The sequence below is a fragment of the Melospiza georgiana genome, chromosome 22, assembly GCF_028018845.1.
Source record: "Melospiza georgiana isolate bMelGeo1 chromosome 22, bMelGeo1.pri, whole genome shotgun sequence".
Lineage (NCBI taxonomy): Eukaryota > Metazoa > Chordata > Aves > Passeriformes > Passerellidae > Melospiza > Melospiza georgiana.
In genome coordinates this window covers 7,433,117-7,447,804 of record NC_080451.1, presented here as the reverse complement: position 1 = coordinate 7,447,804, position 14,688 = coordinate 7,433,117, and the positions used below count along the sequence as shown (strand labels likewise).

Here is a 14,688-nt window from a genome sequence, read left to right as displayed (position 1 = left end):
CAGCAAGTTAATATGGTGAAGTTAAGCTAATGGGTTTTTCAAGTCACCTAGTACTACCATAGCCTCTTCTTTTCAGGAAAAAGTGAGGCAAACATCCTTTCCTTTAGTTACAGCCAGACTCCTCTGGGTTGATTTGCCACTCAGACTCACCAAGTGAAGGGTGTTCTGCAAACAGGGTGAATATGACAGATGCCTTTTGCTGTCAGTTGTCACTCATTGTGCTTTTGCTTGGGCTATCAGTGGGTTTGAGCCTGGGGGAGAGGGCACCCAGCACCTTCCTCCCATTCTCCCCAGCTTTGCTGTCAGACACATCCCAATAATCCTGTGCTGGGCCCAGCCCTCTGGAGTTTATTACAACCCCTTTGCCCCAGCACAGCTGCTGCCCCCTGACACCAAGGAGTCCTCCCTGCCTGGCTGGGTGGTCCCAACAGGGCTCCTGAGGGGTGGAGGAGATGCTGAGGGCAGGGGAGCAATGTGGGCAACCTGCTCCTTCAGCCAGAGGGCTGTGAGCAGCATTGCCCTGCTTTAACACAAACTCCTGGACCCTCCAAACCTCAGTTTATCAAGTTGTAACTGCTTTGAAGTGTGATTATTCCAGTCAAATCTAGCTCTAAGAGGAAAGCTGTCAGGCCTTGCTCAAGTGAGTCCAAACTCTAAATATTCAAACATGTGATCAGGCTGTTGCAAAAGCATGTTGTGTCCTGACAAGTCTTATCATGTGCCAGGGGATGAGCAGAGAAATGTCTTCTGGCCAGAACTTGCAGAGCTTCCCCCACAGCTCTACAGCCTTAATTACTCACTTGGAAAACGAAATAGTTTTTGGATCGTGCAGACTGATTCCCAAAGCACAGGAATCTGGTGTCTAAGAATAAGTGCAAGGCTTCCACCTGCTTTTCAGTGACCCCTTCACAAAAAGAACCACTGAATTGTGGACCAAGTCCTCAGTGAGATCTCTACTGCAGAATTTTAAAGATAAAACAGTCAAGTTTTACACTTAAGACTTGCCTGTAAGATACTTTCCTTGCACTCAAGAGGTATTTGAGCTCTGTAACCTGTTTGAATGTCTTGCTCACAGCCAAGCAGATCCTTGCTTAACTTCTGAAATGTTAACTTCTTAACATTGTGCTGTGATTCAGCTGACACAGCTCACAATAGGAAAGCCAACATCACTACAGTGACTTTTCTTTGTAATACTCAGGACTAAGTGGCCAATAAATACCCTCAGCAAAGGGTATTGGTATTGGCCACTTAGTCCTGAGTATTTTTTTTCCTAGGAGAAAAAACACATGGAGGTTAGGTTAAGTCTTAAATGTTTTAGGAATTTCAGAAAAGGTTATGTAAGACCATTCAAAAGTGTAAGTTTTATAATGTTTTTTTCAGCACTATAAATATGATAATAGCTTGTACACAGAAGCAGCTCAAGTGAAAAACCTTCTGGTTTTACATGAGCTGTTTTTAGGGCACCTCTACTGCTAACAGAAGTTAGATACATGCTGGAATGCAGGGCAGGAGGTACTGTAACAAACACCCTGTTTTATACCAGATATGTTTAAGGTAAAAATGTGGAGTGTCAGGAATGGAGTTGGGACCCAGAGGCAAAAGCCAGGAGAGATTTGTAGGGCATTACTTGGGTTTAGAGGGAGTTCTACTGGAATGACAAGTACTGAGCCTGTGCCAGCTCTAACAGTCTGGGAGGCAGAGCTGCAGCCTGGCAGTGTCTGTTTGCTGCAGCAGGGATGGTGGAACTGAGAGTTCACATTGTTTTGGGGCCCTAGAGTTACAGCCTTCCCCTTAAATATAATCAGTTTTAAGCATAGATTTTACCTTTTCATCTTATAAAAACCAAGGGGTGGAGGGAAAGCAGAGCTTTCAGTAGGCTGAATATGAGCTGAAAGCCTGGCACAGGATTAGGTAACTTGTTTATGTTTTGAAGCCTATCATCTGCATGGGCTCCTAGTGCTGTGGCACAGCACCTTCCTAAATAAATCTCAGCAACCCTCCAAGGTGGAAGAGACAGGGATTGGGCATTACTGAAAAACTGCATCTGACACTTGTCACATCCAGTACAATTCCAAGGCTGGTACCCTGGTTTATTCTGAAATAAACCCCCTGACAGAAACATCCCCACTGCCAGACCAAGGCAAGAGTTTGCCTGCACACACAGGCAGAGGATCAAAGTTGTGTGATGCTTTCTATCCTCAGTAACCTCATCCATAGCCTGCATACTGTGGGGTGAAATACACTTGTTTTGTGGTAAGTATTCACAATTTCTTTCCCCTTTTAACCATGCTGGTTTTTGCAGGTAAGGAATTGAAGACAGGAACATTTCTGCCCTTTCCTTTCTGTACAATGGTGGCTAATGTGCTATAGGTGACTCTAGAAAAAAAAAATCATTAATAATGTTGGGCTAGATAACTTAATCTTACAGGATTTAGTTGTTTTATTGTCAGCACAAAACTATAGACACCATGCTACCAGTTAGTAGGGTGAAATTAAAATTAATGGGGTGCAATGTGAGTTATTAAAAACTTCTGCAGAAATCTTGAATTAAATGCAAGCTGAGTTCAACATCTGTCGCACATTTAACATTACTAACTTTAAACTGTCCAGTAAATGCAGAACTAGAATGTAGTAGCATGCACTATTCAATAAAACAAAAAACCAAAATGTATCATAAATAAGTATTTTATAACTTTATTAACTCAAGACATGACAATATTCAAAATACAAAGTGAATTATTTTTTATTCAATACTGTACACGATGCAGAAATATCAGTGCATTTCTATAGCATGTATTTCACCTTCATTTAGTTTGTACTAAAACAAATAAAAAGTAAGCTTAAAATAGCTCAAACATCTCATTCAGCAGTTTAAACTGTAAACACCTTGTTTACTTCTGTCAGGAGGAACACATTCATCTTCTGCACCCCTGTTAATGAGCACCCCTTCTCTTGTGCTTATCTGTGAGAGGATAAATGTAACCAAACTGAGCACAAGGAACTGCCAGGGTGGCACCTCAGTGAACTTCAGTGAATGGCTGAGGCACAGTGAGGAAAAACAGCAAAAGCAGCATCTGAAGCAGCAAGAGATGGGACTGACACTGTTCATAAATGGAATCTTGTTTTTTCCTCATACCCTCCTCCTCCTCCTCCCCTAAAATACTGAACAGAACCCAAAACACAAGGCCAGCTTGTGCTGTGTTTCTGTATTTAATACAGTCATAATTTCAGACTCTAGGTGAGCACATGGTTGTTACTGCCTACCTAACAGCAGCCCTGTGGCTGCTCAGGACACATTCACACATTTCTAGGATCCAGCAGGAAAAGAGCAGCAGCAGAGGCTTAGCAATAGCTGGTCCAGGTCTCTTCTAGGAAAAACTGCAAAATTGAGCCAAGTGTGTCTAGCAACTGAATTCACAAAATCTAACTCACTTTAAAAATCTATTAGCATCAAATTAATTTGTAAGATAGATTAATCTTTCAAAATGCACTTCCAATATGCCTGCCAAGTCTTGAAGTGGGTATCTTATCTTGCATTTACCTTTTTATCAGACATATCCTAGTAAAAGAGGACAGTCTGTTCTCAGTAGAATTACTGTGTAAAAGAAATTTTGAAAAATAGCTATTACAAAAACTGTACTGCATTACTTGGTCTGTTGTCTGCTTTATAAGTGACTCTTAAAGATCAATTTTTAATTTTTTTTTTAAATATTGTTGACTACCAAACACGTTCATCTAGGTAGCATACAACTGGCCAACTGTGACTACTATCCCTCCATGTTTCTGTGGAATCTTAGTAGGTTTTCAGCTTACATACCAAGACAAGAAAAGTCTTAAGAAACATATTGAATATATGCAGCATAAGAGGACTTTACCATCCACTTTTCAGTTCTCAGAGGACAAACTGCTCCTACTTCATTATCTGTAAGAACTTTGTAACATGATAAAGTTCAGCTCCATCCCAAGCAATTGAGCTGAGCCTGTGCTCCCAGGCACTATGGGGAAACCACATAGGACAGGTGTTTTCTTTTCAGGGGACCACCCATGTCCATTCTGGGCTTTGAGTCCAGTTTTATTGGGGCTGAGGTGGCTGTGCAGTCACCAGACCAGGACTGAACCTCAGTGTTAGAGCTCCTCTCCTCTGCTTCTCTGAAGAATTTCTCATACTTGTCCAAATAGGGAGGTCTCTCTGGTAGCAGATAGTAGTGCGTTGAACTGGCCTTCTTACCATTTTCAATAATTGGAAGAATGCAAGGGACCCTGTTGGAAGATCCTTCACTGTTTTGTCTTTGTAGAGCTTTGCTGCTGACATATTTAGGATCAGGTGCAAAGCTCTGGGTGGGGGGCATGACCCCATTGAGGTATGATGGGAGGCTTTTGGGGCTGGGGGTGCGGGAATTGCTGCGGGACAAAGGCTCACGAGGGGGCACTTTGGGGGGCCTGTCTTCATCACTGTATGCACTGGAAGCAACTTCTGCTGACCACCTCCTGTAGTCTGGCTTGAGAGCCCGTGGGGGTATGGGAACCCTTGGTGGAATCTCTGGTTTATCTTCATCAGAAGTTGGAGATGACCTGTTGAAGTGTCCAGTTAGTCTCACTATGGGTTTGTTGAGAGATCCAGCTGGCCCAGAGTGGGACCTTCGCAGGCGCCGATGCAGCTGCTGGGGGGGAGGATAAATACTGGATATGTACACGTTCAGGCTTTGTGTAGGGTTGGCTTCTTCTGGTTTTGGTCCTGCTGGAGAATCAAAATACGCATAATTGATTTGTCCACAGCCCCTAAAGCTCCGCCGGCTTGGAGCACTGGATTTGAAGGGAGGAAGTTCATAATCTTCTAACAAAAAGTCAGTGTCTGAGCTAGTCAGGAATTCCACCTCTTTGTCAACCTCATCTGGAGCAAAGTCTTCAGATATGGGCAGAGGGGGCAGTGGCCTGCAGCTACGGTCGTTAGAAGATGCAGACAGAAATGGAATTGGTCCAGTTTTTATTGGCATGTGAGGAGGGGTTTCTTCAGAAACACAGCCCATGGTCAGTGAGAGTTTACTGAAGCCAGGAACGAGGTGGTCGTCATACCTTGAAATTGGCTGTTCAATTTTGGGACTCACAGGAGGTGGACTGGATTTCTGAGATGGGACTTGGATGCAACTTCCAGCAACGTGGTCATTCATGGAAGGCTGGTTGGAAGAGTGTCCTAAAAAAGTGAGAAATTCTTAGAGACACTTTTCTAAGCAACACTCCAGCACACAACTCTGCCACTGCATATTTAATTCCTTCTAATGCAACAGTGAGTAATGTCTGCTTAATGTCCTGAAGTAGTGAAATGCAGGTATTGCAGATCACGTCTGGTTGTGGATTTATGCATTAGTAGTGAAATGCAGGTATTGCAGATTCCGCTTAATGTCTTGAAGTAGTGAAATGCAGGTATTGCAGATCATGTCTGGTTGTGGATTTATGCATTAGTAGTGAAATGCAGGTATTGCAGATCACGTCTGGCTGTGGATTTTCATTAGTAGTGAAATGCAGGTATTGCAGATCACATCTGGCTGTGGATTTATGCATTAGTAGTGAAATGCAGGTATTGCAGATCACATCTGGCTGTGGATTTTCATTAGTAGTGAAATGCAGGTATTGCAGATCACGTCTGGTTGTGGATTTATGCATTAGTAGTGAAATGCAGGTATTGCAGATCACATCTGGCTGTGGATTTTCATTAGTAGTGAAATGCAGGTATTGCAGATCACGTCTGGTTGTGGATTTATGCATTAGTAGTGAAATGCAGGTATTGCAGATCACGTCTGGTCGTGGATTTATGCATTAGTTAAGATAGTAGCAGATTATCTTGTTTTAGACCAGTGCTCCAGCTAAGAGGTAGTTCAAGAGACTCCAAGCATAAGCAAGAGACCCACAAAGATCCCAGCATAAGACCACAACAAGTAATTTTTTTACCAAATATTTTTTCCATCAAAAATGTAATGGCAACTCAGAGGCCTCCTCTGTACAAGGTGAATGGGAGGGGACTGGAAAACACTTGGATGCTTCCAAGTGCTGTCTCTACCCAGACACACATGGATTTATGTGCAAGTGCAATCACAAAACCATGTGGAATGGTGGCTATAAGGATAATTGTAAAGGTGGTTATCTACATGAACATGCATCACACATATGGGTGCATGTGAATGTATTAGAAAGACAAGCAAATACAACAGAAGATTCAAAAAAGTTAAAGCCAGAAAGGACCACAAGAACGATCCAAGAGTTCTTCTGCTTTGCATTAGCCAGTCATTATTATCTAAAGCAACCTCTGCTAGTTGCACATGATATTGAAATCATACAGTGTGATGAGAAAAGAAACAAGAACAGGCCATGGAACGATGGCTGAACTCGGTGGTGTTTTTCAAAGCGCTGTCGGTTCCCGGAGCTGCCAGCAGGGAGCAGGCCCAGCCCAGAGCGGCGCCCGCAGGGTTTGCACAGACAAATCCCCGACACCTCCCCGGCTCGGTCACACCGGGACTTACCGATGGATGGCAAATGTTGCTCGGTTGAGGAGTTTAAATTATATGTCACTGCTATAGGCTCCACATTGAAGAAAGTACTAAAAAAAAAAAAGAAACAAAAAAAGCCTTCACTGTAAATGAACCATAAGTCTGTAGTGGCACAAGTATTTGTAACACTCATTTCATAGACTTGAAGATAAATTTTAGGCTCACTCACTTTTCAAATCCACTGTGGGTGCCCCAGCAGGTTTTCAGGCTGCCCATGCCTTGACTGGTGTGCAGAAATCCGGTTTTTAAGGGGACTCTCATCTCCTGAGCAGCAACTCCTGCAGTTGACATGGTGCAGTGCTCTCTGAGGATGTCTCACAACCCTTGGTATTCAGGACTTGGCAGGTTTCCTGCAGTTTTCATTCCCTTCAAGAGGGAGAACACAAATGTCAGAAATGCAAACCTGATGTTGTTCCATGTCTCATGTGAAATTTCAGCATTCAAGGAATTAAATAGCTCTGTAGAAAGGCCTCCTATCCTAATACTTGCCAACTGGAAAACTTGACCAAGCTTCTTGTTTTGAATCTGATTGCAAAATTTAAGTACAAAACAGGGAAGTTCTCTTAAAGAACTACACTACATAGAAAAAAAGGAAAAATATGTTAAGGTACTGATATATGGCAGTTGTGTATCCCAGAACTTCAATTCTTGTACATAAACTAGTAGTTACTCATGCAAAAAAAGTTTTTTTAAAAAGTTCTCTAGAATAATCTAACCTTCCAGTAGCTGCCTTCAGTTGTATCTTTGCTAAAGATTTTAGCTTCCACTGTAACCAGCACGTAACTGCTGTTAAGTATTATCTTCCACAACCTTTGCTCTGACAGAATTATTGACTGCTTGAATTAGAATTCTAAAACTTCTTTTACATAAAACAGTAACTATTTTTAATTACCTTAAACATTAAGATACTTTAAAACAGCCTCAAGTCTTCTGGATATTTCAAACAAATTGGAAATCTAGTGATTTGAAATGATCTCAGCTGACACTGCTGTGCTGCATTCAAATCTATTTTGAACGTGTTAAGAATGCTTTATCTGGTCCATTTATGGCAGAAAAAATATGTTGGCAATTGCTTTATATTGAGTAAGTAATCAGTCTACAGAACAAATTGACTCACAGGACTTTGTTTAGGAAATTCATCAGGGAGGGGAAGGGGAAATGTAAAATTAGTCAGCATTCTGAAGGCAGGAGAAAATTAAGTCCAAGACTATAAAAAATATCTTCTCTGGGTCTCTGCCTCATCTACACAGATACCCTACATTCAGCAAGTGCAACATGGTCTGTTTAAAAAATCATATAAAAAACCTACCAAACCAAACCCCACACAAACAAGTTTAATTTGTATCTCTCTTGAGAATCAATACCATGAACATGTAATATTAATGTGAGTTTGTCCATATCCCACCACCAAAAGAATTCCATCTAAAGAAAAGTCAACCAACAACTGAGGGCTGGCTGTATCAGGGCTCAGCAAACAAGGCAAGAAAATCCCTTCACAGAGTGGTACTGCAAGAAAATGTGGTACAGACACAGGCAGTAGCTTATGCTCGTGGTAAATCTGCCCAAAACCAGAGATTCTATGCAGATGTGTAATCTTCCTTTTCCTTTGGCAGAAAATATCCAGAAAATACTGGTCTGCAGTGTGAGGGATGGGCAAACTCCTAAGCAGGACTAAGGACAGTAAACCAGGTGCCTGAGGGTTAGTTTGCAATCCAGCATCACTATTTGCAATTTCTTAACAATTGTTTGAGAAAGAACAACTCTTCTGTGCTCTTTTAGTTTTGAACTGGTGCAATATTGATCATTTCTTAAGAAAACAGTGGCTTCTATACTTTGTAGTAATTTCTGTACTTCTGTCTAATCCCATTCTCTTCAGGAGTGGGATGTTTTCTCAATCCCGACTGTCTGCATCAACAGAAGTGGGGTTGTTTTACTCACTGCCAGATAGCCAATATATTTTAGGCAGGCATTTCAGAATAACTCCAGCCAGGAGACTTTAATAGAAGTGAAGCAGTGTTCTGTGTACTGCAGCACAGCCCTGCTTCACTCAGCCCTCCTGGTTCTAGTAAAGACCATCCTCTCCAGACAACCTCCTTATATATCTAGCTTAACCCTAGAAATTTTTGCATAACACAACTGAGTGTTCCTTCCCACTTACAGGAACTGCAGATATTTCATAGAAAAATGAAATAAAACCACAGAGCCCTGGGAAGCAATAACACAATCCTGTAAGTGCAAGCAGAACCACTCTCTTCAGGGATAGAGATACCCATTTGTCAAAATGACTTCAGCATTTATTAATGACTTAAGCATAGAATACACATATAGCACCAATTCTAAAATTACTTCAAATCAACATAATTTCCAAATAAAACATCCCTCTTCTCAGCTCACACTGTATTGAACAGTGATTTGGTTTTTTTGTGCCTCATGGATCCTATCCTATTAGCAACAAATCAACAAAAGAAAGAAAATTAATTAAGAGAGCTTAAGACTAATGCCTGCTATCCATTTCAATATTTCTGAAGTCAAATGCAAGTCATAAGGTAAAAAACCTCTGGTATAGAACACTGATTAGTCAGCAAATGATTGTACTCCACCTCAGTGTGTGTACAGGAGCTGACAGGACCATGAGACATTGATTATGATATAAAAACGAGGGGGGGAATGAGTGCTGGAGTTTGAGAGCACAGGCACCGTGCTGGCTCTGATAACACACAGCCCTGGCAGGGCTTGTTAAGCCCAACCTCCAGCAAATCCCACGCCTAAACCACTGCTGGTAATTACTGTGTCAGCTTTCTGAATGCTGTCTAAATCTCAGCTCTCAAGACTGATGGTTGCACAATCACCTCGCTGAAATCTCTCTGGAATGCTAAGCTCAACATCTGAAACAGACTTAAATATTTACATACTCTAGGAAAAGGTGGTTTTCACTTGTTTCAGTCTTTATTTTTTTAAAAATAAAGCACAATTTATATAGTCATAAAGCTTGCTTCGTTCATCAAGGAGCTCTTTGGGAATTCACAGGTGATGTGACATTTCAGAGAGTTATGAAACTGTCCTCTGTGCCTTAAGCTAGGATATCAAGAGAGGCAGTGCTTTCACTAAAGCACCTAGGTACTTCTTCAGTCGAGTCTAGAGAAATGGTGCTTGTATTTTAAAACATACATAAGCTTGTTTGAAGACAGTCTTTTAAGAGGAGACATGAGAACAGCAATTGAATGCAAAGTTTGTATTTTAGACAGCATGCTCTTACTAAAGCTGAGTAGCACATATTATATTCTAGGTATTGGTATTAAAACAAATTACAAAATTCAGCCATGAAGATGTAAACATCAACAGTTTTCACTGTTAACTGCTGTCCCAATTCTGCCTCCTTAAAAGTTTAAGGATCTAAACTTTGCCATAAATGACATCAAACTCTATTTGCTAAAGAAAATGGACCCTGCACAGTAATGAAGCTTTCCTGATCTCCCATTTGTGTGCTGCTCATTTGCACAGAATGGGCTTTCAGTTCTCTGCCTGTCTGACCTACTTATGCAGTTTATGGCATTTGGGAAGATTGAGGCACTGTTGAAGATGGCACAGTTTGTGTTATTCCAGAGGAACAGAGTACAAACTAAAAGTATGGCTGGTGATTTCTACAGGGCATTTACAAGCCAAGGCAATGGAAGATTTGCTGGTGCTTTAGGAAGATGTGCCACCCTTCCCTGTAAGGCAAGGGAACAGAGCAAAGGAGGTGCTGGTGATCACCCAGCTCTGCTGGGATTAACAAATATCAATAACAGCAAGTATTGGGGAAGAGATTGATTTTTAAAGTTTTTTTTTTATATAGCCAAATATACCTTCAGACTTCAACAGGATGGCAATGTGTAAGCCAAAAATAATCAAATGTATCTATAAATACTAGCATATCTACATAGTGAGAACTGTGGTAAGATTTTTGTGGTAAGCTGAATTACAGCAAATACCCCAAATATAGTTTTCTTACAGATATATATTAATAAATACCTGTGTTATAACAACAGTAACCCTCTGTTTAGAAACTAAGCAGCATTTGCATATGTATTTAGCCCAACCTATTGCCTACCACTGATCACACACACAATCTTATTCCTCTGTTCCTGTTCTCCCAGCCCCAGTGCAACCAAGTATTTGAGGCAAGTTAAGTTCATAACAAAGAAAACCTTTCTGCTATGCACAGTAGACCAAAGCATGCTCCAGAATGTTTCATTTAATGGCTATGGAATACAGAAACTTGCTGTACAGATTTCTGAATGCCTGGACAAACTTTAGACAAGTTTTATAAAGGCAGCACTCTTGACAAGGAGCTTGTACAATTCTTGTAAGAAATGGGAAAGAGGGAAAGGGAAAAATAAGACCTGCTTACCCCTCTGGGAGGGGAAGAAACGTGTCTACCTTAAATCCACAACCTATTTTTGCTCACCTTGCCACCACATTATCTCTAACAAATCTCAGAAGCAATTCACAGGAGGAGGGGCACATTTTTGCACTACAAGTCATCTACTCCAGCTAGCTGTTCCTTATTTGACAATGTGATGTAATTTCCTTTTTCTCCTCTGACTTTCTATTTAATGTGAGTACCTGAGATAGAGCCACCCCTTTTCATATTTAAGTATTTAGACCTCCAAGTACTAGACTTGAAAAACCTAACTGCTGTTAATATACTTTCTGGAACTCCAAATACTTTAAAAAAATATTAAAAATTCTGTTTCTCTAGTTCTTATCCCTCAAGTACTTCTGTCTTTGCAGCTAGATGAATGCTGAGTAACCAACACTTAGCAGAAACAGCCTCATGAGAAAGTTAGTTTAAATCTACTCACTTAATAAATAATTAGATCTTTACTATGCACCAAACCTCCACAGTGCAGTTCAGTATTCCTGAGTCACAGGTCAAAGCATGCTCAGATACAGGCCTCAGAAGGTATTTCTATTTATAGGAATTATATTCTTTACAGTTATTGTATGAATGAATTACATTCTTAACGTTGAGATATTTTTCTACACATTCTACCAACCAGAAATGGACCACTCTGTGGTAAAGAATTATAGACTAGGATCACTAAACAGTCATATCATGGGTGCTTGCAAATAAAACTAATCCTATGGGTACACAACAGACAAATCAACTCAACAGCAGACAAACTCTGTATTTAGATTGTAACAGTCAGCTATTGGAATATATTCAAAGAACCACAGTTCATCAAGGAGTTTGAGTTCAGTTAAAATTTGGGCTACCATTTCACAGTCCTACACAGCAAATGGGAGTAACCTTTAAATTGCCAGTAGAAAACTAATAATTAAATAGCAAGGCAATTGCCTTGCCTCTGCTTGTCAGATTTCAGATGCATGCTTAAGGTATGGTACTTCACCCTCCTGAAAATTTTAATGTGAATATAGACAGCTTACATTCAGGAAATAAAAATTCCTTTCTAGCTGACTCAGACTCATAACCATAGTGTTAGACACACTGTGATAAGTTTTAATTCTCTTTTCTACTACAGAGAACTGGAACTGTTTTTCTCTGAAATCATTCCTGTACTGCAGAGCATGGCAGACACAGGGCTTCACCAAGAACATGTACCCACCAACTCAACAGGTAGGTTTCTATTAAAAACATAATTCAGAAAATTATGCCATATTGATAGATTATTAAGGAAAGACAGCTAAGCTTGTGCATAAAGTACATTGAGTAGTTTAACAGATTATAAGTGCAATTCACAAATGCAGTTGTGATGCAGAGGCATCATTCACCTGCCATTCCAGTACAACAAAGATTCAGGTATTCCCAAACTGACCAAAGACACCTTGTCCCCAGAGCCTTTCCCATCCAGCTAATCTGTAACGAGGTACTGTTATCTTTGGATCAAGTACAATATGTTTTTTGCTTATTCAGAATAATCAGCACAGGGCCCTTGGTCAGTGACAGGAGAGCACTGAAGCCTCCCTGGAGTCCCCAGCTCGCTCTGCTGTCAATGCTGAAGGATACAGCGATGTCTCCAGATTTAACCACCACAGACTGGCTATTTTAGAAAATCGAGCATAAGTGCGTAATGAGGTATTAAGTCACAAAGAAATGTTTATTCTAAATTAAGCCAGCCTAAATTAGAGTGCGAAGCGCAGAGCCTGAGCCCACAGTGCGGTCTCTTGTTTACTCACAGGAGCAGCTCGGAAGGAGGGAGAGAGCCCTGATACTGTTTCGGCTCAGGCACAAAACGCGTGGCACGCCACGTTGATTTTCAAGAATGTGGCTGCGGGCAGCGCTGAGCCCGGGCGGGTCCCGTCCCCCTCACAGGGACCGCGGCCGCAGCCACCGGGGCCGGTGTCGCCCCGGGATCCCCCGCCAGCCCCGGGGGAGCGGAGCCGCAGCGGCTCCGGCCCTGCTCCCCCCGCCCCCTCAGCGCAGACCGCGCTCCCGGCTCCTCCCGCCGCGCCGCCGGCGCTCACGCCCGCCCGCCGCCGGGGCCGCACCGCCGCTCCGAGCCCCGGGCTCCGCCAACCCCACGGCCCCGGCCCGACCCACTCGCGTGTACCGCCGGATCCGCCGGCCCCCGCTTCCCTCCCGAGCGGCGCGGCCCGGCGCGGCAGGGACGGCGCGGGCCCGAGGCGGGCGGGCAGCCCCGGTGCGGCGGGCGGGCGGGCGCGGGGGCCGCCATGGGCGCGGGAGGCGCCGCGGGGCCGTCACTCACTCACCCCGACAGTGTCGCGCAGCTCCGCGCGGCCGCCGGCGCCACACGCATGCGCCGCCCCAGCGCCGGTCACTGCCGCGGCGCGCGCCGGCCGCCGCTCTTATGCAGGGGGGCGGAGCCGCGGGTGGCCCCGCCCCGCCCCGCGCGGCGCGTTCGTCACGGGAGGCCTGAAAGGGGCGGGGGCGCGCGCGCCCGTGAGGGCGGTGAGGCGGTTTCCGGTTCCGCCGGGCGTGGGGGCCGCGGCGCTTCCCGGCGGGGTCCGAGCGCAGGCGGTGCCGCTGCTGCTCCTGCTCCGTGCCCGCCAGCGGGAACGGCCCCCGGGGCGCCCTCGGGGCGGTGCCGCCTCCGCCTTGGCAGCCCCTTCCGCCCGGCCTGCGGGACCGGCCGCCTCCGGGCTCAGTGAGCGCGGCGTTCGCCAGGCGGGGGGGAAGAACGAGGAGCTCGCGCTCGGCCGCTCACAGCGGCGGGCAGGCAGCGCCCGCCCGGGGATGCTGAGGCGGTGCCGCTCGATTCTCCAGCGCTCGGCGTCCTGCCCCGTCCCTCTGTTTGCCCTGATCCCTCAGGGCCGCTCCCTGCTGCTCCCCGCTTCTCCCGTGCCCGCGTTCCCGTTTCCTGCGGCGGCACTCACTCGTTCTGTTCCCCCCGGTTATCGCGGTCCTGTCCCGCCGCTGTCAGGGCACCGCGCTGCCCGTCTGTGCGGGACTCTCCCTCCGCCTTCCCCGGGCTCCAAGCCGTCCCTGCCGGCAGCAGGGAGCGCTCGCTCTCCCAGCCCGGCTCCGAGCGAGCGGGGCTGGGGCGCGGGGCCCGGTGCTTCTCTCTCTCTTTCCCCTTCCCGATCCTTCTCTCTCTCTCTCCCCTCCGGTGCTTTTCTCTCTCTCCCCCTCCCCCGGTGCTTCTCTCTCCCTCTCCCCCGCCGTGTTTCCCCCGTCGGTGCCTCATGATTTTCTCTCGTAAACGGGTCCGAGGTGGGGCCAGCCTATGCCCACGCGTGTTGGTGACCGGGTGTTTTGCAGTCACGGGGAATCCCTGTCCTTTACTACTACCGGAAGGAGAGAAAACACCAAACCTTTTCACTGTTGTAGGAATTGGTCTTGTGAATGTCAGTTTTCTTGAAATAGGCATGTTGGTGTTGAAATAAATCTGTCTTCATGTGTAATGATTTATTTGGTATCTTGAGAAAATACGGGTGGGCTCTCACAGATTTGGCATAGATTCGTGGTGGTAAATAAACTACAGTGTCAGAAAAGGAGGATTCATAGTGAAAGCTGCTATTTAAGGACTTGAGAACATTTACAAGTGATGCTGTGTATTACAGCATAAACAATAAGAACCAGGCTTTTGATCAGTTTTGCTCTACACTGCAATAATTTCTTTGCTGGAGAAAGAAAGATCAGTGTGGGACTTTTGGAACTCACAACATTGAGAGGTGCTGACAA

The 14,688-nt window shown here is 44.5% G+C and overlaps 1 protein-coding gene across 4 annotated transcripts; it reads right to left on the bottom strand.

Annotated features, from left to right (window-relative positions):
• Positions 1 to 2,460: 2,460 nt before the first annotated feature.
• Positions 2,461 to 13,898, bottom strand: ERRFI1 (ERBB receptor feedback inhibitor 1). 4 transcript variants are annotated; one of them, XM_058039457.1, is made up of 4 exons: positions 13,881 to 13,898; positions 6,712 to 6,908; positions 6,516 to 6,592; positions 2,461 to 5,191 (listed from the first exon to the last, which is right to left on the bottom strand). In XM_058039457.1, the coding sequence occupies exons 2-4, from the start codon at positions 6,831 to 6,833 to the stop codon at positions 3,996 to 3,998; spliced, it is 1,395 nt and encodes a 464-aa protein (XP_057895440.1). In that variant the 5' UTR covers positions 6,834 to 6,908; positions 13,881 to 13,898; the 3' UTR covers positions 2,461 to 3,995. The 4 variants fall into 4 exon arrangements, with proteins under 4 accessions (XP_057895440.1, XP_057895438.1, XP_057895441.1 ...); XM_058039455.1 differs by lacking the exon at positions 13,881 to 13,898 and adding an exon at positions 13,257 to 13,310; XM_058039458.1 differs by lacking the exon at positions 13,881 to 13,898 and adding an exon at positions 13,097 to 13,114.
• Positions 13,899 to 14,688: the final 790 nt, after the last annotated feature.